Source organism: Polyodon spathula, chromosome 3 (assembly GCF_017654505.1).
Source record: "Polyodon spathula isolate WHYD16114869_AA chromosome 3, ASM1765450v1, whole genome shotgun sequence".
NCBI classification, from domain to species: domain Eukaryota; kingdom Metazoa; phylum Chordata; class Actinopteri; order Acipenseriformes; family Polyodontidae; genus Polyodon; species Polyodon spathula.
The window spans coordinates 50744178-50768983 of record NC_054536.1 but is presented as its reverse complement, the minus strand read 5'-3'; the positions used below and the strand labels follow the sequence as shown (position 1 = coordinate 50768983).

The 24806-nt window shown below is 38.9% G+C and overlaps 1 protein-coding gene across 1 annotated transcript in view; it reads left to right on the top strand.

Annotated features, from left to right (window-relative positions):
* LOC121313155 (tyrosine-protein kinase Yes-like) overlaps positions 1-18944 on the top strand; it is a 53170-nt gene extending 34226 nt beyond the window's left edge. The window contains exons 2-12 of the mRNA XM_041245379.1: positions 299-571; positions 2032-2131; positions 2944-3042; positions 4063-4166; positions 4519-4668; positions 6171-6326; positions 8206-8385; positions 8992-9068; positions 9211-9364; positions 10672-10803; positions 17240-18944. Coding sequence (XP_041101313.1) covers positions 307-571; positions 2032-2131; positions 2944-3042; positions 4063-4166; positions 4519-4668; positions 6171-6326; positions 8206-8385; positions 8992-9068; positions 9211-9364; positions 10672-10803; positions 17240-17448 — 1626 coding nt within the window. The 5' untranslated portion in view covers positions 299-306 and the 3' untranslated portion in view covers positions 17449-18944. The remainder of the gene's footprint in view (positions 1-298; positions 572-2031; positions 2132-2943; positions 3043-4062; positions 4167-4518; positions 4669-6170; positions 6327-8205; positions 8386-8991; positions 9069-9210; positions 9365-10671; positions 10804-17239) is intronic.
* Positions 18945-24806: the final 5862 nt, after the last annotated feature.

The window sequence follows — 24806 nt, the reverse complement described above, 5'->3', positions numbered from 1 at the left end:
GTACCTTTGCAATGAGAGACGTGTGGATATTGCAAAGATTTAAAAAAAAGAAAAAGAAAAAGAAAAAAAAATCTTGCTGTGCCATCTGTTCCTGACACATGCACACGCAGTTTAGCTAAATTATAATTCTTCCTGAATACATGTAAGAATGACTGGGATCTCTGATATTTGTCAATGTGCTTTTTGTTTTGTTTTTCTTTTACTCATTGTTGTATTTAATGTCAAATTACTGACTGACACTTTTCACACATCCATAAATTGTAATCCAAATTTACAAGCCATTTTCTTCCTCCCCCAGACGTGACAATGGGTTGCATCAAGAGTAAAGAGGACGAGGGTCCAACTATAAAATACAGACCTGAAAATGCTCCAGATTCTATAAGTGTACATGTTGGACATTATGGACCAGATCCCACACAATTAAGTCAGTCACCAGCCTCTAAGGGACCAATTTCTAACTATAACAGTCATTCCATGACACCATTTGGAGGATCATCTCTGATGACACCTTTTGGTGGGGCATCCTCATCCTTTTCTGTTGTAACAAACCCCTTTCCAAGTGTTATTACAGGTGAGTTTAAAAAGTCTATAAGTATATATTTAATTTTCATTTTTGCCCCCCCCCCCCCTTTTTGTAGAAGTATTCTGAATCTCATTACAGAATATTTTACTTTAAAGTCAGTAAAGTCTACTCCTCCATTCTCATCTGTTCATTAGACTTAATTACAGAGTTTTAATTAATTGATAACTTTGTCACGTTTGCTGTTGATTGCGTGAGATTGCTCAATCGATTTCAATAAACTTGATTGCAAGGATTGCTGTGCCCTGTCATCAAGTCCCACAAATTGAGTGTGCCCAGTGTTAGTTTTAGGAAGGTCTGCCCTGAAAACAGCAGCCTCCCAGTGTAAATCCTTTTGCATTTGAAAGTATATGACAATGTGTTTACTCTGCCATTTCCAAGCTTAGTCAATACATTTTTATACAATTTCTATTAAAATGAGTAGGATGTTTGTCTACCAGTATGCGCTTGCCCATGATTATGCTCAAATATCTATTAATAGCTGAGGGGTGGTGTTTTGGTTGAATAGATTGTTTTGTTATAAATCTGTAATAATGCCTCTTTCAAACCCCGTCCACTCAGAAGTCATATACACATTTACCAGCCTCATATGCTTTCATGGAAACAAACATCCAAACAAGAAAACTTAAACTGTAATTATGTTAGCAAACAAGTCAACAAAGATGGGAATTTGAAATGAGCATGTGCCCCGCTTTACCTACCGTCTCTGCACTGCAGATCAGCATTTGTAAGAAGGCTACTTTAAAAGTGTTGCATTAAGATTGTTTATTGTAAGATGTGCTTTATAATTAAGCATCTTCGTAAGTGGTGAGCTTTTTGTATTTTGCCATGGTTCTTCAACATGTCATATCATCTTAAACCTTTTGAGATATCGACTTTCATTAAACTCCTCAGGTAAAATGTAACGGTTCCCTTCATTTTGACCTGTTACATACAACAATATGATTTTTTGTGCCCCTACTTTTCAAAGCTGCTACCATTACACTCTCAATGCCTCCTATTTCTGAGTGTACTGACTTGCATAGTTATAGGTTGGTGACTACAATATGAATATCAGGTAAAAGTCATGTGGTTTCGTTATGATGGACTGCGCTCCTTAAGTCTTTATTTTTTTGTACACAGCTGTATCATTTCAGTAAAATTGCATATAGGTTTTCAAATAAAGTACCACTATCCACATGTGCACACATGTTCTCTATGATTCTCTTGATCAGCTTTGATTGTTGGTGTTGTCCAATTTTAAAATAAACTATTTTGTACTTATTCCTCTTCACCACTTCATTTCAATTCAATTCATTTGAATGTTTAAACAACATTCAATCACACATTGCATTGCATTACTAAAACAATGCAGTTAGTTATCAAATAGGCCTTCTGGTACATGCATTTGGTTTTGATAATTTTTGTGTTGGAATGTGTGAACTTCATTATTTTTGAATCTCTGCATTTAGGTGGTGTTACAATTTTTGTGGCCTTATATGATTATGAAGCTAGAACTTCAGATGACCTCTCATTCAAAAAGGGTGAAAGGTTCCAGATCATTAATAACACGTAAGTAAGCTCACTGCAAGAGGAAATGCACATATAACTCAAACAATAACAGGGATTACATAAATAACATTTTCCCTCTGCCCTTAGAAACTGCTGCAACAGTCAGCCTCTTAAAAGTAAGTTGTTCACATGAAGTTGAATTGCAGCCCTTCCAGAAACCCTCAGCTGCTTCACAGATTAGTCACGTCGGTTTTCAGCCAATCATATCGAGTTTTGTGTGGTATATGCTGCAACAAGTCAGTCACATGCTTGACAAATGTCATCTGCACTTAATTTTCAATATACATTCCACAAGTTTTATAAATCTTATTGGTAACTAACTATTCCTTTCCTCATGACACCTCTAAGAATTCCCTTTAACATCAATCTGTTCAAAAGGGAGAGTAGATATTTCAAAATGTGCTTCTTAAATATGAAATGGTTTTAAAATGTAATAAATAATTTTAACATAAACAGCTTTTGTTAAATGTATGACAGTTGCTGACTAAAATACTGTAAACTTTAAATAATCCATTGATTGCCCATGATTGTTTTAGTTGAGCTGTAGGTCAATTTCTCACCATTTACAAAATGTGTACCAAGGTTATTCAATGACTACACCATTCTATGACTGGGAAATGTTATATAAAATAAAAACCAGGAACATAAAACAACAAAACTTATAACCTCATTTTATGGATTCATTTCCAGTTTTAAAGTAATGATGTTTGCTTCTTTTAGTTGAAATAATGTTTCTGAAACAAATTAGAACTGTATCCTTTGCTGTCTTTTTATTTTTTTTTTATTTTTTATTAAAAACAATTCTCTTTCAGGGAGGGAGATTGGTGGGAGGCGAGATCTATCACTACAGGAAAGAATGGATACATTCCTAGCAATTATGTTGCTCCCGCTGACTCCATTCAAGCTGAAGAGTAAGGCTATTTCTTATCAGTGCTAATCCAGTTGATTACAGATTATTTTAATTTGAAAAACATGAACTTTTTTCACATTTCATTGCCATGTCCTATTTAAGTGTGTTTAGCTTGTGTTAAACCAGTAATGTCTTTTGATGTGATTTATCATTTAATCAACAGATAATATAATAAAATTGAGAAATGTTCCTAATTATCCTCTTGTCTGGATATGTGGGCCTCTGTTGAGATTAACATATAGACCATGTTTATTCCCAGGGTTTTGTATGTAACTATTCCTTTACCTTACACAGACCCACATTTTTGTATTTAAAAATAGTAAATCCGATGGGTCCCTGAGTGGTCCCCTGAGTTAACGCGCTGCCGCTGGGAGCGCAGGATGAGTCGCACAGTTTGGACGGCGCTGGTTCGTGTCTGGGTTGTGCAAAGAGGCTGAACCTTGCTGGGGGCATTGGCTCAGACACTCCCAGGGTGGGGGATGGGAAACTGGCAGGGACTCTTTCTCCTAATTGCACAGCAGAGAACCCTACTGGGCAGGCACTGAATAAATTCAGAGTGAATAAAAGCAGGGCTGATCTCTGTTCTCCAAGATCGGTAGCCTGTCCACCTCTGCCCTGGATTACTCGGTGTAAAAGCGATTCTGGCTTTAGGCTTGTGAGATCAGAGGACGATCACATGCCCTCAGAACATCTGTGCTTTGTGGAAACCCACTGCACTGATGAGAAAAAACAAAACTGGACTTTCCAAGTTGGGGATGAAAAATAAATACAAATAGTAATTGGTCACTCTAAAATAAAAATAAAAAAAACAGTAAATCAGAAGAAAAATTTCCAAATCCCTGTGATATCTTGGTGTCCTTATGCTTTAGTCAGCAGGAGTTGGCATGTATATACCATAATGCTAACACCCTTATCCTTTGTTTTTTTGCTGTACGAAAATCATGAATTACAGTAACTTTTTGGGTGTTAGTTGTAAGGAAAGAGTTTAAATCAATTTCATTTTTTTAACTCTCATTTTTAGATGGTACTTTGGTAAAATGGGACGTAAAGATGCAGAACGACTACTCCTGAATCCAGGAAACCAACGAGGCACTTTCTTGGCTCGAGAGAGTGAAACTACTAAAGGTAAAATGTTGGGGGGGGGGGGGGCTTTTAAGAGAAGTTTTTATCATTGTACCAAAAGTAAAATATAACACTCTTATGTTAACATTGTCTAAACTGCAGAACTAGCATATCCCACCAATAAGATTTAGAAATTTGTATTTGCCTTTTGTCCCACAACATAGTTAAACCCTTGAAACATATCTGTAATTTATAGGATCACAGGGCTAAGCCCTCTTCGCTAGGATTGGATTCTCTTAAATTCACAAATTTTAAATACTGATTTTTGTCAAAATATATTGTTTGCTATATATCACTCCAAATATTGTAATAGTTAAAGTTAAAGCAACCCCTTGCAACTTTCTCTCTTATCTAGGCGCTTATTCTCTCTCTATACGGGACTGGGATGAAATGAAAGGAGACAATGTGAAACACTACAAAATCCGAAAACTTGACAACGGTGGCTACTACATTACAACAAGAGCACAGTTTGAAACTCTCCAAAAACTGGTCAAACACTACACAGGTATGGGACTGTGTGCCTGTGCAAACTTGAGTGTAAATAAATCATTTTTAAAAATGTAGTATAATAGTGTTAATGGCATTGCTGACCACTGAATATGTAAGAAATAACCCATGACAGGGAGTGAGTTGTGATGCATGAGGCCGTAGGCCGAGTGCCTTCAGCCACCCAGGAAGTGCGGTAAGAATTGTCTTGCTGCACACCCTAGAGTGGGTTATTTTGCTAATAAAATGGCAAAAAAAATTGAGAATAATTACTCAAACTGGCTTTAAGGAAATTAAATTAGAAATATATTATGTATCCTTCCACTTAGAAAAAGTCCTTTTAAGACTGTTTGTTTGATTGTAACATTATATTTTGTACTTATTTTTTTTTTTGCCATAAATATTATATTGATCATTGCCATTTATGGTAATTTTTCGAGATGAAATGACATTTGTGAATTGAAAGCAGACTGATTAACGACATCTGAGGGATTATTCATGTAACACTGCACTTGACATCGAGGGAGGGTGTTCCGAGTGTGTTTTTTTTTGTAAGAAATTATCCTATTCAGTCTTCGCGGTCGTCAAGAAAAGCTGACCAACAATTTCTGTTTTCACACCGATACCGGTAACCGTCATCATTTCCCTAGATTGTAAACCAGCATTAGATGATATGTGGACTAAACGACTTCCGTGTAAGTTTGTGCAGTGCTGCAGTCCTTCTCATCCGTGGCGAGCACAATAGAATTCCATTCCGAACCCGACCTTGTAAAAAACCAATTGTTGTGTTAGCAGAGAGCAGGAGAGATTTTAATTTTGTTTTAAATATGTTTCTGAAATCGGAGGGTAGTAGTGAGATGTATCTGTTGTATCGAGTTTAAATATTACATACTTGCTAGTCAGTTTTATAAGGCACTATTTAGTTTAATAAGTAGATGCCGCTGCTGCATATACAGTATATTACATGCTGAGTGAGACTTGCGTGGTGATTGCTCAGATGGCTTTTGAATAGTGTTACTGCTCCTGCTTGCCTCCTGAGTTCTATGTTCAGTTATCTGACCAAATAATTTCCACAGTATATTTGCCAATTTTTCTGTAATTCTCAGTGACAGAGATGAAAAAAAAAACTGATTGTTGAGTCATTTAAATGCTGTTTGAGTTGTATGTTGACATTTTTTTTTACCTATAGAAACACTGTTTAGATAATTGTTACTATTAAGGCATAGTAATATTAACAGAAGTTTGTCTATGATGTCATAGCCGTGCGGTAAGCCAATCACAGCACTTCATTTATCCAAGCCATTTTATGAAATTAATCATGGACCATGTTAAAAAATAAATTAGGGTAGCACTGTAAATTGCATGTATTCATCATTCTAGAACCATTTCCAATATACAGTATTTTACTGTTATGTATTGTAATTAATCATAGTTCATTGAAACATTTAAAAGTAAAAGACAATTAGCATACTTCATGTAACTAAAAGGTTTGACCTTTGAGATTTTTACTTTGTTTTTCAGAACATTCTGATGGATTATGCCACAGGCTGACAATTGTATGTCCTACTGTGAAGCCACAAACACAAGGGCTAGCCAAGGATGCCTGGGAAATCCCTCGTGACTCCTTGAGGCTGGAGGTGAAACTTGGGCAGGGGTGCTTTGGAGAAGTGTGGATGGGTAAGTGAGACACCTATTGTCAGAGATGACTGGTTATAGAATAAGAAGTGCCTGTAGCTATTCTTGACGTCTGACACACTGTATAAATCCTCACATTATAGTGTAGAAATAATAGATGGTGAATGATAGTTTCAGTTTCATTCCCACTTTTTGGGGAAATATGGGCTATTTATCTATATCTATATATCTAGTGCCAAGAAAGTTTTACCATGATAGCCTTCTTGAATTAAAACCTTTTCTTAAATATCCAATAGGGTTTATATTAGCCAATTGCATGTCATTTGAAATAAAATGATGTATGAATTAGACAAACAATGAGTAATTAAGATTCTGGGTATGTGAAAAAGTAAGTGAACCCCTAGTTTTATCAGCTCAATTAAGGGGATATTTAGAACTAGGTGTTTAAATAAATAGGTAGATCTTCAGGGGTGAGTTTGGGAGGCCCCATCCTATGTAAAGATCAGAAACTTTGTGAGTTTGGTCTTCATCATACATGTCTGTGGAAACACGTCATGCCATAATCAAAAGAAATCTCTGAGGCCCTCAGAAAAACAGTTATTGATGCTCATCAGTCTAGAAAGGGTTGAAAAAAAAAAAAAAACATTTCTAAGGATTTGGTGCTCCACCAATCCACTGTCAGACAGATAGTCTATAAATGGAGAAAGTTCAAGACCACAGTTACTCTACTCAGGATCGGTCATCCTACCAAAATCTCTCCCCAAGAACAAACCGGACAATCATCAAGGAAGTCACAATGAATCCCACAGTAACATCCAAGGATCTGCAGGCCACTCTCGCATTGGCTAATGTGAGTATTCATGACTCAACTATCAGAAAAAGACTGAAGAACGGTGTTATTGGAAGGATAGCCAGGATGAAACCACTGCTCTCAAAAAAACATTGCTGCCAGTCTGAAGTTCGCCAGATGATCCACAAGACTTCTGGAACAATGTTCTCTGGACAGACGAGTCAAAGGTAGAACTTTTTGGCCTCAATAAGAAATGTTATGTTTGGCAGAAACCAAACACTGCGTTCGAACAGAAGAACCTCATCCCAACCGTCAAGCATGGTGGTGGGAGTGTGATGATTTTGGGCTGCTTTGCTGCCTCAGGACCTGGATGGCTTGCCGTCATTGACACAACCGTGAATTCTGCATTGTGTCAGAAGATTCTAGAGGAGAATGTCAGTCCATATGTCCGTGAGCTGAAGCTGAACCAAAAGTGGGTCATACAGCAAGACAATGATCCTAAACATACAAGCAGATCTACAAAAGGAATGGCTGCAGAAGAAATTCCACGTTTAGAATGGCCTAGTCAAAGTCCAGACCTAAACCCCATCGAAATGTTGTGGCAGGACCTGAAGTGAGCTGTCCATGCAAGGAAGCCCTCAAATGTAAGGAGGAATGGGCCAAAATTCCTCAAAACCGATGTGAGAGACTGACCAACAGTTACAGGAAATGCTTAGTTCAAGTCATTGCTGTTCAAGGGGGTCCCACCAGTTACTGAATCTAAAGGTTCACATACTTTTTCACACATGGATATTGAATGTTGAATCATTTGTGGATAAATAAAAAAGTATCATTTATTGTGTCATTTCTTTAATCGGGTTATCTTTATCTTTTATTAGGACTTAGATTAAGATCTAATAACATTTTAAGTTTGAAATATGTGAAAATCCTAAGGGGTTCACAAACATTTTCTTGGCACTAGGTAGATTTTCTATCAGTTGAATTTTAGGATATAGTCAGTGACCAAGAATGTGTAAAACAAATGTTAATAGATATTTGTTAATTTAAAAAACATGCATAATTTGTTATCTTGTTATACTTTATATAAACATTTATATGGACAGTTTCTTTTTTTTTTTTTATGCATTTCAGGAACATGGAATGGAACAACAAAGGTTGCAATTAAAACACTAAAGCCTGGTACAATGTCACCAGAGGCCTTCCTGCAAGAGGCTCAAATAATGAAGAAACTCAGACACGATAAACTGGTACCTCTCTACGCTGTTGTCTCTGAGGAGCCAATATACATTGTTACAGAATACATGGCAAAAGGTAAGTCTCCCTGTATATCATAGCTTGCTTGGTTAGTTTAGTAAATAACTTCATTTTAAATTTTTTTTTTTTTTTTTTTTTTTTTTTTTTTTTACGAGTTGGCATAAGAATATCTGTTCTTTATACTGCTGACATCCTCTTCAGCAGGTTTTATGAAACCCAGCTGCAAACTCTGGTTCCCATAGTAACTCTAACACAGCAAGATTTGATTAGATATATGGGTTGCAGTGCTGGGGCCCATTTTCATAAAAGCAATTTGCGATGATTCGCAATCGTAAGCACCTTACAAACAAATAGTGTTTCATGAAATTTCCGCAGGGCTGAGACATCTCAGATTTTCACCAGAAACCTCGGACGGCCAGACAGCAGCCGCAAGTAGCAATTTTAATCACAGAGCCTATTAGAACATACAAGGGTGCTCATACTACCAGCCAAAACTACTAGTCAAAGCGATGAGGTTGCAAGGATGCAGAGGTTGTTGCTAGTGGTATAATCTCTTATAACTCCTTTTAATATATATTATATATATATATATATATATATATATATATATATATATATATATATATATATATATAAAAATCTTTTTTTTTTTTCTGTTTGCAGGAAGTTTACTGGACTTCCTGAAGGAGGGTGATGGAAAATACCTGAAGCTTCCTCAACTGGTGGACATGGCTGCCCAGGTAAAAAGGAAAAAGTGTTTCTCTTCTGTAATTAAACAAACTGAATAAAATGAAGCCTATAAGTGGGTGGGTATAAGAATATGTAGATAGTAGTTTTAGCCGAATTGCTATTTTGATAAACTTGTTGTTTTTTTTTTTAAAGATTGCTGATGGTATGGCATTTATCGAGAGAATGAACTACATTCATAGAGACCTGCGAGCTGCTAACATTCTTGTAGGAGACAATCTGGTGTGCAAGATTGCAGATTTCGGGCTGGCAAGGTTAATTGAGGACAACGAGTATACTGCAAGACAAGGTGAATATAAATAAATAGACAAACTGATAGACTGTCTTTACAAAGGCTACATTTCACCTTTTGTGACTGGTCTATGAAGTGCATTGTAAATGGTCTTCCTTGTTTTCAAAGCTTTTGGTTGTAACCTATACTATGGAACTGTCTGATGGAAAACTGAAGTCAAGCATCCACATATTAAGACTAATTATTTTATGTGTTCATTTTGAGTGAAGCGTAGTACTACATTTTAAAACTTAGTAACATCAAAGGACACCACATTTTTCTGTTCAGTTTAATAGTGAAGACTGTATTAAAATACAGTTGACGCCGCATAATTGCATGGGCTCAGGACCGGAGTATTCACGTAATAGGAGTGAGGGAATACAGTGGGATACAATGACAATAGGTATTTATGTATGTGTCCATATGTGACATGTTTTGATCAGATTCATAACTTTATATTTCAATTGTATTTTATTACAAGTAATTTAAAATTGAGTTCAGAAAAATAAACCAACTTGACATACGTTATACACTCAATGCAAACAACTGTTCTCTGGCAAGGCATAATATGAAATGTAAAATAAGGTATATACCAGCTGGCATAAACTAACTTATTTTTTTATATATTTTATTTTAAATAACTTAAGTAATCCAAAATACTGTACAAGTTCAGAAAAATAAACTAATTGAAATACAGCATGCACGTAATACAAACAACACTATTCTCTGGCAATGCACGATATGAAAAGTAAAATAATGTACAGTATAGAACAGCCTGCATAAACGAAGTTATTGTAATACATTAAACATAAACAGGTGTGTACAGTACATTATTATAGATCTTGTGACCTACAGCGTAGCAAAAAAGAGTTGATGGAAGTGTGCACACAGTATTCGGCTGATTGCTGATAAACAACTGCCATAAGACTGACAACCATTTGCCTTCATAAAGGCTCGTAGTGTGCTGAGGCTTGAGTTTTACAGGTTTGCTTTGCATTTTGGTTGCTATGCACTCTACATCACTGCTGTTGCTGAAACACTTGTGTTTTTTTTTTTAACGTTGTTTGCATTATCCAAATTAAAATGCAATGTACAATGGACATCGGGACCACGCAGCTTCATGCAATGAAGCGAATTATGTGTTTAGGCGACATGCATTTAACTGCATCATACAATCATAGAAAATGATTCAGTAAAAAACGGGACTATGCAATTAAGTGATTTATGCAATTATCCAATATGCAAATAAGTGGAGTAGACTGTATTATATTTTTATATATTGTATTTCAGGGCTTCTTTCTAACCAGTTTGCCTTTTTTATTTAGGAGCCAAGTTTCCTATAAAATGGACAGCGCCCGAAGCAGCTTTGTATGGGCGTTTTACAATTAAATCAGACGGGTGGTCATTTGGCATCCTGCTGACAGAGCTGGTAACCAAGGGTAGAGTCCCATACCCAGGTAAGGAGTGGGGATAAACACTGGGTGTTGCAATGAGGTCTGCTTCACAATGCTGCCTGTTCCTAAATAATAGAAACAACCTCTTAAGAAATTAGAGAATAGCCTTAGTTGCCTAAAGTATTATTTTGGTCAGTGTGTCTTGTCTTTTGCTTGTCACAATACTTTTGTTTGCAGGCTGTTTCTGTCATTACCCACTGTGCCTGGTGTTGTGCTTTCTTGTGGTCTTTTTCTGCAAGTGTTTCAATTATAGGACTCAATGAACATACAGATCACTGAGCGACAAGCTGGCTTCACAGGCACCTACTATTATACCCTTGTAAAGTCTGTTTGATGAATGATGCTTAGTAGTTGCACACAACTATCACATAAATGTGTATTTATTGCAGAGAGATGATTGTCTATTAACACTAGAACAATAAAAAATAAATCTGCCTACCTAGAAGGACCGAGGCATCACTTTGACCCCTACTGTACGTTCCTGCTAAGACTTTCATTTAGTTAGCCACTGTGGCTTAAGTAACCTCAAGATGTTTTAGCCACACTACCACACCAAATAGTGTTTTTTTTTTTTTGTACACAATACAATAAACAGAATGATCTATGTGTGGTTTGTTTGCCAGATTGGCATTACTAAACAAGCTATATGTAAAACAGGCTTTGAAAGGTTAATGGTTTCTATGTTAATAAGCTATTAATACAAATACACACCTATATAACTTCGTGTCTTTTAACATAACTAAATAAACTATTTATAATTGGTGGGGGGGGTGGGGATATATAATGCATGGTGCCCCAAGTTTTACGCAACATTGTCTTGTCATTATAGTAACCTCATTTAACAGATTTATTTTTCCTATGGTGCAGGAATGTAATCGATATATTTGATAGTGTTTTAAAATGATAAAAAAAAAGGTTTTGTTTGTGCTCATAATTGTATCCATATTGTAATACTGAACTATACAGTGCTCCATCGCTATAAGGGTCTCGGTTATAACGTGCCTCAGATGTAACACTCCTACAGCATGCCCCCCAATTACCTATACTAGTGATTAATGCAAGATTTCTACAGTAGGTACAGTACCGGTGTTCAAACTGTAAACAACTTCTCGGTCTAACTTCCGTTTCTGTCTCTCCCTTTTGAGTATCTGAACTGAAGAAAAACTGCCCTGACACTTTATAACACAGACATCTTGTTCGGCATTTGTTTTAGAACTAAGTAAATATTAGGCCTATTACGTGGTTATCTTTCCTAATCTATTGACTTTTTTGCTGCAAGAGGAGCTGCAGCGGGAGACGAGAAGCTTTAGACCTGCTCCGGCAGTCGAACCTGGGGCGAGCCCATTTCCTCTTCCCCTCTCCCGACCCTCCATTTAGCCATGCTATTTATAGTTTAAAAACTACTAATTAAAATGATCCACAAGTGGGAATGTTACCTTTTTTTGTTAAAAATATAGCATTTGCATGGTTAATTCACGGAGAGTTACATGTTTGCTTTGCTATATGTGCATTATAGAGAGGGAGTTGTTTTATTCTGTATTTTAGTCAGATGTGTGTTCTGTGTCCCACGGCACCTCCCACCCCCTCTCCTGTTTTATAACGCTCTTCGGTTATAACTCTCATATTGTGTGTGTCCCAAGACCTGCATTATAGCGAGGGAGCACTGTAGTACATCATTTGTGTTTAGGGAAATATTAAACGTGCGATGAAGTAAGTGATAAAACACTTCATAGCTGTGTTGTGCTACAATAACATACAGCTTTCATAGTTGAAGGCACCCAGTTTCACTTTGTGCCTGTAACCAAACTGCAGCTCTGTACAATTGCAGCACAGTGCAAGTCATTTTAAGCATTATCCTTTACTAAACAACCCTCTCCCCTAAACATCACACTCACCACAGGTTTCACATTTCTCTAAACAAATAATGTACTACAGGTGAGTGTTAGTCAAAGTAGAGTGTGATAGTGTTATTGATATGGCTTTTCTACAATTATTATTCAGTAAATTAATCTGGAGTATCATCTTCATCTCCTGTTAATCACCTTGACTGTGTTCAAAAACCATGCCTGTCTTTTTCAGTAGTCTGGTGTTAAAAAGCAGTCTCAAAATCGAACCGTCATTGGCCTGCTAGTCAGGCTCCATTCTGCTGCAACTTTGGGAACATGATTCAGCTAGTTTGTTTGTACAATTCAAAATAAGTAAACAAATAAATCGGTTATTTCCCCCTGTTTGGACACCACCGTGGCGAACTGGGTGTAAATTAGAAGAGCCACACAAGAGCGTCAAACGGGAACGTAGTTACTGTGTTTTTTCAATGTCATAGTTGCCAGTTGTGGTGTTAAAACCTCATTATCATTTCTGATGGCATATTTTCTACTACTGACATTGCCTCTTCTGAAAATTATTATTTAGTTAATAAATAATTAAGTATTATTTTAGGAATTATTTTATTCCAAACAAAAAATTTAAATTTACATATAAATCGTTGGGCATTTAAATGTTTTACATTCAACTATGTCTATCATTGGGGTTACAAAAATATTACAAAAATGTTAGACACACAGATCCCAGTATCATTTTTCCTTTCAGAGGACTGAACCTGATGGGAGAGCCACAGACAGATGAGTGCTTGATATTTTTGGACTTTGTATTAGTTTACTAAATAAACAATTTTTGCGCACAGCCTGTTTTTTACATCTCGCTGCGGCCTTGCGCCCCACGTGAAGCCAGTGGCTTGTGTTTCCCCTTCACAGGGGCCAAGCAGCTTCAGTCAGCTGATTTGTGCTCTCCTCACAGGCAGTTTAGCTCAGGCTGGAGTTAAACTTGAATTTAAGTTTCGTTTTTGTTAACAATTTTATGTATTGTTTTAACTAATTGTTATATTATCATTTTAGGTGAATTACTTTCTCTTGTGTTTTTAAAACCGACCTGGCGCTATTACTGTACAGCAGCGTAGCTGCTTGAGTAGGCCAAGTGCACACTGGAGAAATGTGTGTCTCCTAATTCTATAGAGCGCTTGGTGTCCATTACACAGGACAGCGCACTTCCCCATCACCCTCTGTTAGAGGTGGCTGCATCCTCTCCTCTTAGCTCTGTGTCAAGGGAGAGCAGGTGCAGTGCCTGTGGAGAAAGCCCACGTAGCAAGCCGTCTTCACGTTCTTCCTCATCTCCTCAAGCCTCTCCTTCTCCAAGGAAGCGGAAGAGAAAGTCACCGATCCAAGAGACCGGCAGACTCAGAACAGCTGGAAAAATTCTGGACAGCTGTTTCCCATCAGGAAACGGTGCTCGCAGAGCTGTTGCGTGAGCATGCGGCCCCACATATCCCTTTGTGGCACCAATGGGTTACAAGCACAGACTGGCAGCATGATGTCCTGTCCATTGCCGCCTCTGAAGAGGTGGGCTAAGAGAAGCTGGCAGTCCCCTCCTGAGGAGGTGGAGTCAGACAGCACATCCTCTGCGGTTCAGATCTCCCTGTCATCCAAGCTTATGCCACCGATTAAGAAGGAAACAGTGGTTTGATGATGGGCCTGCTGCCTCTCCTGTGTCACCACCGCCCCCCCCCCCCCCCCCCCCAGTGCACCCAGATTTTCTTTTTGAAATAGTCTTCCTGGTGTCACCCGGATACAGTTACGGCTGTTTCCTGGCCTGTGGACGCATTGTACAGCCTGCATGCTTCAGAGAAGCAGGGTTTGGCCGATTTTCCACCAGTAGAGGCTTCAGTTGCCTCTCTGGTACAGGCACCTAAACTATCATTCCTGACTAAGGATGCTAGCTGCCCTAACAAACAGGGTTTCGGAGGTGATTCTAAAGCACGTTTACTCAACTGGTGTGTTCGTTGCAGGACCTTTTTGGCGAGGGGAAATCCTCCTCCACATTTTAAAGGTCTATCTGGCAGATATTTTAGCTTGCTATGTCAAGATTGACTTGGTCTCCCCAGGAGCTCGCTTCCTGGCAGGGCAATATTTAAAAGCAGCTCGGCGGCTTAAGCCGCTTATGAAGGATATTGTGCCTCGCAGGAGGGTTAACGTGGTGCTTGATGCACTCATTAAGCCTCCATTTGAGACCTTGCATTCAGCTGAGCTGGAATATTTATCGCTCAAAGTGCCTGTCTTGCTTGCAATCACCTCTGCAAAGCGGGTGAGTGAGATGCAGACATTTTCAATTGCAAAAGCCTGCTTAATTTCTACAGAAGCCAGGACAAAGTTCACGGTTCGTACCAGTCCTGCTTTTTTGCCGAAAGCTATCATGGCATTTCATGTGAATCGGTCTGTGAAATTGGAGGCTTTCTGTTCACCTCCTTTCCAGTCTGACAGGGAGCAGCAGCGCCATACACTGCCCTGTGCAGGCATTAGCGTATTATGTTGACAAAACATAAAGTTGGAGGCAGACTGAACAGTTTTTTTTTTTTTTTTTTTTTTTGTCTGTTATGCGGCAGAGTCCCATGGTCAAGCCATGTCTAAACAGAGGCTGTCCAAATGGATAACAGACAGTCAAGACTGCCTATGAGCGAGCTAACTTTCCACCTCCAGAAAAAACTTCATGGGATCCATTCCAGGGTGCATCCATCACAGACAGTTGGATTGTAGCATTGTGGGCTACTCCCCATACCTTTATGAGGGATTCACAAAACCCTGGCTTTGGAACTAGATTATTAAATGCAGCTTCCGGGTCTACCCTTACAACGTAGACATAGAGATGAGTTTCTCTGTCAATTTTTAAGCCCTAGCTACTTTACTAGGGTTCCAAATGGTAACACGCAAGGTAGCCTTTGGCTTAACCTTTGGCTTAGCTTTATAGCATTCCAGTCATTCTGCAGTTTTGCCTTGTGACGGCTTGGATATGCCCACCCATTAGGTAATGGTTACATTTCGTTTTTGTTGGGGAATGTTAGGTTATTATCATAACCCTGCTTCCCTGAAATAGAAAGGGTCACTGCGTCCATGATTGCAGTAGGCTTGAAGAAAATATGATGTTGAGATCTGTGAGTGCAGTCCCTAGGGGGCAGGCATGACTGTCACAGGCACTAACAAGCAGCTTTGATATTTCTATTCAGGTTTTGGGGGTGTTCAGGCAGCAAACACCCATTAGGTAATGATTACATTTATATTTCAGGGAACCAGGATCAGTGCTATCTCTGAAACACCTCTCTGATGTTACAGACAATTCGCACAGACTAAAATGCTACATCGGTGGCAGTTCTTAGAGAAAGGTATTTGTGTTGTAGACAGATAGTATGCATCCAGAATTGGTGTCACTGCACCTTGTCTGTTCGATGCAAAGCTCTTTGCACTTGGAGGCAGCTCTCTGTTGTTTACACACATTGTGCCAACTAGACTTGTGTTCTTTGATTTCAGCTCTCTTGCCAAGCTTACATATGTAAACAAATTGTCACATGTAACATTGTACTCATGTCCTAGATATGGCTCCATCAATTTCAGCACGTGTTCACCCAGCTTGCGGTTTTGTGGCCGAGAATTGGCTTTTCCAGTATAGGGAAATCCATTCAGCAGATACTTGGTTTCATCTGCAAGGAGCTGGAACTTTATACCAAACTTGTCAAGTGTGTTTGGATGTACTGAAGAAAGGTGCACATGCACTTGCTTGGCAGCAACTGTTCATCAACAGTGAGTTTTTTCTAGATTGGTTAGAAGCCTGACAGTTCTCAGCAAAGTTGTCCAAAGCTCAGAAAACAGTACAAGCCTGTCAGTTTTAAGTCTAACACTTCTGGTGGCCTTTGTCAAAACAGAAAAATTTCAGGATCCCTGAAGTGATTCCAGCTGTTTCTGTTTGGGGAAAATTGAAGCTCCCCACTTTCATGACCACATGTAGTGTAGGGGCGCATGTCTCCCTCCTAGAATGCCACAAGCATAAAAAAGTCCAGTGAAGACGTAAAGTTCATTTAGAGATACAAACCAGTCATCACTCTACAGCATAACCCTTGCAAGTGTCTATATGTACCGTTGTATGAGACAAAGCATTGGCTCTCACAAACAATTTGAATGCTAACATAAGAGCTCCCATTTACAGAACGTTTGGCAATTTAAGCTGGTCTTCGTCTATCTTTCAACACATTCTGTCCATCGGTGTGTTTTTTTGTCTTTATCCAGAAATATTTACACATACCCCCACTGTGCCATCAACATCTGTTTCAGTGTCTCCATGTTTAGAAGATGGAGTAGTTACAGGTCTAGCTCCCATTGGGTCCTGATTAATTATAAATCCTATAAGAATACCCTTTATTTTCAATATATTTTCATGTTTACTAGTATGAGTGCTCTAGCTTAAATAGATGGCTTCTGAAGTTTAAATGTTACCGTTTGTTCTTCCCCTTGAAATACATGTACATACTAATAGGTTTTCAGGAAGGCTGAATGATGTATTGATAATAATGTAGTGTATTTTAAAATAGTAACTAAATGTCTGACTCTTTCTGCCCCAGGTATGGTGAACCGAGAAGTGCTAGAACAAGTGGAGCGTGGCTATAGGATGCCTTGTCCTCAGGGTTGTCCGGAGTCTCTCCACGAGTTGATGAAGCTCTGTTGGAAGAAGGATCCGGATGAAAGACCAACCTTTGAATACATTCAGTCTTTCCTAGAAGATTATTTTACAGCTACAGAACCACAGTACCAACCTGGGGATAATTTATAAGCTATGCAGACTGCTCTATGGCCCATATGGTCTGCCAGATTCTTAAAGACCCTTTTAAAGTCTCCAAAAATTACAGCACTCTCTCAGTGCTGTAAAAGGCAGACTGGAATTCAGTTTATAGTTGCACAAACCACTTTCTGTTTGTTTTTATTTAATTCTTTTTTTAAATCACTTTTTTTTTTTTTTTTTTTAATTGATTCCTAACACTAATCCTTTAAATGCCCTAGTTCAGGGTACTGATGATTTATGATTTTTATAGAAACATACGACACAAAGTAAACAACAAATTCATGTGAAATATTTTAAATCTACCAATCTTAATTGAATCATGAAGCAAGGTTATATCAATAAATCCTCAGTATCACAACTTGTTAACAGTGTTAACATGCAGGCTTCATAGCATGTTGATCAAGATAACAAAAAAAAACTTCATCACTCTAATCCATTTGTAAATTGACAACACGGATTCAATGCACTGCTTTCAGTACTTTTTGTCAAATAAACTGGAAAAGTGAGATCTTGAATTTTTCTACATAGTTTGCTTTGGTAGAATGGAGGTGAATAGATGAACTAATTTTATATTGTTGATTTTAAGTGTGATTTGTGATAACTTGAAACCGTGGTGTGCTAGATTTTAAATGAGATTTCCCTCTTCTGATGGTAAACATTTCAATTCCATGTTATTACATAATGATTTAAACACATAATGGAACTGATAACATTAAAGGTGATGTGTTCTGTTATTTGTCAGCTGTAGTAAAACATTCCCAGTGGACGCCAATATTGTCTACCATTCAACCTTCAGAAGGACAAAACCTATTCTCAACCTTTGATGATCATAATGTTGCTGCAGTTTAATAGATAAATAAAAAAAAATTCTCAGAGTAAATATGTGTTCATTTTGGAACTGCATTCTGATAAACATTAACTGTTTGTTTTTATTAGCCAAATGAGACCAGAGGGTGGAGCAAAGACTCCCTCACTACATGTTGGTTCAAATGCATTGAGCAATAACTATGACATGTGATACTACAATGTTGACATTAATTTTGATCAAGATGTGTTTCAGTAATTTTTGTATACTGTGTGATCTTCAGTGATGGAGCATTTCATATAGTGGCTGTAAAAATATACTTCAACAAATGACCATGAAAATGGAGCATAACTCTTAATACTGAAATTGGATACAATTGTTTACCTTTTTATTAGTGCTGAAACCCTGAACCAAACAGATCCTCAAGTGCCATCTTTTGTATGTGTAGCCTTGTCCTCTTCCATTAACCTGTGATAGTGGATTTTAAAAGGGCTTTGTACAAAGTTGTGAAAAACTTTTTTTTTTTTTTTTTAACATTTTAAAATAAAGCACTAGACATGACAGTTTAGGTACTGATGTTATTAGAGCACTAAATGAAAGAAAACAGTGGCAACATTATGGTTTGGTTACTAACCTGAGGAATTTGTACAGTGAAGAAATAAAACATTAATTATTGCATTTATCTATTTGTGTGTGTGTGTGTGTATATATATAATATAATTTTTTTTTCTTTTTTTTCTTGTAGTTAGTTTCTTGCTAGACTTGAAATTGTACAAAAAGGCAATTCTTTTTTAATTGTCGCAGCTATGCTATTACACTGCCAGCTAACCGCATGACATAATTGTCCACTCTATGTTAAACACTGCAAACTACACTGTCAAGAATTTTTAGGAATGAATCTAATTGTGAAGAGACTGTTCACTTTGACCACCCGTTACTAGAATATATTGGACAAGGGATTGTAAGATGTAAATTCTACTTACTGGTAAGTGGTTGCCAAAAATAAAATATTTACTATGGAAGTTGTTCCAACTTTTTATAAGGGTGTAATTACACACATTCACTTACCTAATTAAGTTTAAGGTAATTTCAATGTGAGCGGCAACTTCAAACTACCGTATTCCTTTGCATTTAAGACGCACTTTTTTAAACAATTTTTTTACTTATCAAAAATTGCAAGCATCTTAAATTTGAGTACAGTATAATGATGCATGTATTAAAATCGACCAACAAAAGACGTGACTATCCCAGTACACAAACAGCAACATGACAGACTGCCGAGAACAGAAGAACCAAAACGTTACTGTCCGACCTCGAATCATCCATGACATACAGGCAGCCATTTTCAAAGAAGCGTCATTAGCTTCTTGAGGAATTCAAGAGCAGCTTTTACAATTCAGAGTTTCTAACAAACAAAACAATCTTTGACAGATTGGAAATGCTGATCAGACCCCCATATTTTTCAACATGCCAAGCAATACCAAGGTTCACAAATTGGGAGAAAAACAGGTGTGAGTAATCATGACTGGAAATGAGAAGCAGCACATAACCGTAACGCTCCGTGTGATAGCAGACAGCCACAAACTGCCTCCATATGCGTAATTGAGGTTGTATCTTTGTAAATGCATATTTATTTGATTAGTTTTTTCCTCAAATTGAAGGTGGTAAATTTGGGCTGTGTCTTAAATTCGAAGGAATATGGTACTTCAGTCTTCAGTATGTTTAGTATGGGATGTTATAAATATTACAAGCAATTCCACTTATATGGCCTTTTCATTGACATTTTATCACAGTAAAACTGTTTATGGTAGATGGTTAAAAATGTGATTTAAATTATGATATGTGTAACAACCAAAAAGTCATACGAAGTTAAATGTCTACTCCTTTCAAATATTTAAAAGTGAAATACTGTCTAACAAGAAAAGATACAAATGAACACCAATGTGTTTTAAGAGTAGAGCGCCATTTTTCAAAGGACAAACAATGTTGTCTTAATGCAAAATTGATGTTTTTTTTATTGTACAATTGTTCTATTGTGTGAACACAACATGGTACGTGATTAGTGAGGAATAACACTACATTGCTAGGCATAGAATAACGTATAACTTGAAATGTATTCCTCTAAAATGTTCAATAGCAGATGCTACATGGTACACTATGCCATAATCACTATGCTAAGTAGTGAGTTTCACTTCCTTAAAGGGGGAGACTGTTATGCTGGTTAGAAAAATAAATAAATATGCAAGGGGGTGGGGGTCTCAAATCAGCTCTCAGAGTAGAGGCTGTGTGGCTGGGCTCTAAGGTTGGGAACACACGTTGCTCTGTAGAGAGGGTGACTGGCACAAGTGAAAAAGAAAACAAGAAAAAGAGTTATTGATGTTTTGTCCAGGTGTCCCCTCAGGCTCGTGAAGGGCCGCTAAGGTTGGGAAGTAAACTTCACTTGCCCTCAGAGCAGTGTTGCCAGATCAGAGGTTTTCTCTCCAAATCTAGCGGGTTTACATTTTTGCTTGGGGCAATCGAGGGAGGGAATGGGCAGAGGTTTTTAATGAAGGTACATTTCTATTTAGTCACATTTTGTTCCTTATGATTTATTCATAATGTGCAAGTCCTTCCTTTACTAAGATGGCAGATGCATTGTTATATCATTCCAGTTGGCAGCTGCGACCACTGATTTCTATAGAATTTCTCCCGACGTTAGATTTACTTTGACTGCCACAATATAAGATCACTTCTTGTGCAGCAGGTATTAGGTTCCCTAGCCCTAGGCCCACATAGTCTGTTCCATACAATTTGAGTGAGAGGCACAGATGAGGGCGTATTACTTGTTGCAGAAGAAATTCGTGTAGTTGTAAGAGCAGTGTTTAAGTGTTGTGCCAGTAGGTGCCGACCCAGTGCTATAGTCACTGAACCAGTACCAAACTAATCAGGTACCATCCTAGTTCCGACCCGTTACTGTACTGACCCGGTAACGTACCGACACGTTGCTAAAGTCACCAAACCGGTTCCGACCCATTACCGACCAGTGATTACATCCCCAGTCCGGTACCGAATCTTGTTCGGGTCTTGACCTGCTCTGTTGCTGTCTAGCAGACTGAGGCAGCACCTGTGCACTGTTACTGTATACTCCAGTGCTACTTGTATCAGGCCTGGGTTTTATCCATTTAACACGTGCAAGGCCAGTCTGTAGAAGACAAGCACGACAGATGCTCTTTATGTCTGGGGCCAGAGCACGCCAAGGAGGCACTGACTAACCAGTTTCTGTGAGTTTTGTGCATCCCACGACTCTACAGAGCGCTGTGTCCCTTAGACCTGCACAGAGGTGTGTGCATCCTCACGCCATGGCTCTGTGCCAAGGGAGGTCGGGTGAGGCACGTGGGAAACTACCCCATGTAGGAAACTGTCTTCCGAGGTGGTGAGCCTCATTTGGGAAAGGTTTGGGAGAGCAAAGCTAGATCTCTCTGCCTCCCAAGAATCCCAGTGTCGCCTCTGGTTCTCTATAATGGTAGATGGGGGGACACTGGCAGTAGATGCCTTGGCACACTAGTTGCCGAGGCAACTGTTATATGCCTAGCTCTTGCTGTGTCTGGAGAAAATCTTGACAGGACCGGGCCAATGTGGCTTGCCATGTCAAAACTGACTGTCTCCCCAGGATCTCAAGCTTCCTCTCTGGGTAATTTTTTTTAAGTGGTTCATCGGCTTCAGCCGCCTATGAAGGATATTGTTCCTTGCTGGAGGGTTAACGTGGTGCTTGATGTGCTCATGAAGCCTCCATTTTAGCCCATGCATTTAGCTGAGCTGAAATATTTATCACTAAAAGTGGTTTTTGTACTTTGTCTCACCTCTGCAAAGCTGATGAACGAGATGCAGGCATTCTCTATAGCGAAAGCCTGCTTAATTTTTAGAGGCCAGGACAAAGGCTACGCTCCATACCAATCCTGCCCTGTCCCCCTTTCTGTGGATTTTACAAGCTACTCACAAGCGATGGGCAAATGAGATGGGTAATTACATTGTGATCCAGAAAATGTACCTATGTTTACCTAAACTTGCATATTGTGACCACCCTGCTACATTGGTATAACTCCACTTTGAGTGCCTATTGTGCTGGTTTTTATTCAAGTCTATTTTTATTCACTATATTTTTTGTGACCCACGCACATAATCATTTGGGATTTGTTAAGCTAGCAAAGGTGTTTAACACTCCCCTGGAGGCAAATCTTTGCCTGAGTCATAATGGCCATTGTGGCACAAGGAGGCAAACTAGCCTCGTGATTTTCCAATCCAAAACCTGCTGGAGCACAAAGGCTAATGTAACACTCCCTGCATGTCAAAAGCCTTTCCTTTAAAGTCTGTTTAAGAATATATATTGTTCCTGTCAGTATTACATGCCAACGAAGCAGGATGAACAGCTGTCCAATTTTAAAATGCAGCCAAATAAAGCTGTAGCAAATTTCACGCAAATTAAATCAATTTGTCGCATCAGGAGCATCTGCTTGTAACTAAATGCACTGTGTACGACTACAGATTGCTGAACCTGTGTGAAAATGTTCTGTAACAGATGAAGGTGTCATGCAGCTAGCCACAGCAGCTGTTCTCAATGCAATCTGGGATCCCTGGGCTAAATCCGTAGGTAAAGTAAAAGTCTGCATTTATGAAATTCAAATTTTCTTCTGTTAGAAGTAGTAGCTGGGAAAAATAAATGTGAGAAATATTTAACAGTTTCTTCAGTTTTATGAAATCATTAGCCAAAACTGAGCTTTGCCACTGAACCTCACACAATAACAACATACATATTGTGACCAGACACGTGGGCTGGTCACGAATGGTAAATATGTGGGTCCTAGCATATTATGCTATACAGGACCAGGGCACTGGAAAGTGCCGGATTGAGCAGGGAAAGACTACATCTCCCAAGAGACAATGCAGGAGGTGTAGTTAATAGGGCCTACAAAAATGGCAGCCACCAAAGAAACTACAAGGGCCAGGAGTACATAGAGTTTAATTGAAATGTAAACCAGCACAGCTGCAGGTGTTTAAGAGGTGTTAGTTTTGTAAGTGGCTGGGCTGGTTGACAATAAAAGAAAATTATCTCCTTTGTTCAGGGTTGAGCTGGGGGAGGTTTATGGTGGTTGCAGTTAGATTTTGTGGAGAAAGGAGAAGTTAAGGAAAAGACAAAAAGAAATACAGAGGAACAGATTTAAAACTGGTAAGTAGCTTAGCTACACAGTGTATAAGATAGATACAAGGGGGGGGGGGGTAGAGAGTGAAGTCAGATCTCCTAATGGAGATAGATATTGTTTAGGTTTTATTTTGTTTGGTACAAATAAATACAGACACCGTGCTGTTTTATTTTATTTGTGTGGTCCTGTGATTCTATCTTACACCAAAGAAGACAATGGAAATGGTCCTGCAAGTGGCAGACTTACCCCGGTGTGTTACATATGGTGGAAAATGCGGGCAGTCCTCTCCACTGATAAAAGACAGAGCAAACACAGCAACATGGAAGTGGTGATGTCTCAGCAAGAGGCAATCCGAGCTCAGCAAGAAGCGACCTGGGTGCAGCAGAAGACCAACCGCTTATTTTTGGAGGAGCAAAGAAACACTTCCCAAGCACTGGGACAGGAGGTACATGAGTTGGATCAAAAAATCTTAGCTCTCAGTACCAGAGAACCCCCTCACTCCCTTCCTATCAGGGCTAACAAGTTCATCCAATGACAGAACAGGATGATGTGGAGGCATTTATCAAAACTTTTGAACGCATTGCAGAATGGGAAAAGTGGCTACAGGACCATTGAGCCGGGATTATAGCTCTGTTCTTAGTGGGAGATGCACAGAAGGCATACTACGATATGGAACCTGAATAAGCGGATGATTTCACCTTATTAAAAGCAGAGATCTTGGCCCGGTTCGGAGTGACCTCAGCGTACGAGCCCAGAGGTTTCATGGGTGGGCTTACCAGTTCAACAGAGCACCACGGTCACAAATGTATGACCTCATACATCTTGCCAGGAAATGGCTACAGCCCGGGGAGTGTACCCCGTCTGCTATTGTGGAACGAGTGGTCATGGACCACTTTCTTCGTGGATTACCCTCCAACATCAGACGATGGGTCGGACAGGGAGATCCGACAGATGCAAACCAGCTTGTTGCATTGGTGGAGCGATACCTCGCAGCAGGAGACCTTATGAAACCAATCGGAGCGGACCAGGTACCCCAGAAGAGAGACACCGCCTATACCGGTAAGACTGTTTCAAGTGAAAGGGGGGCAGAAGGGCAGCGGCATGCTACGAAGGGACTGGACAGTAATAATGGAAAAGCATTCTGGCCGTCAAAGTCAGAAGAGGGTGCTAGGTCCAGGTCATATTGCTGTAAATTGTCCATTAAATGTTGAACCCATGCAATGTAATGTGGGGAACGGAAACAGTTACGAGAGACTGTATACATGGACAGTGGTGTCGGTGCTGACAGGGGTCAGGTCGGAGGGAAACCCCTGTTGTAGAGTAAACGTAGGAGGTAATAATGTTGTAGCTTTGCTTGATTCAGGAAA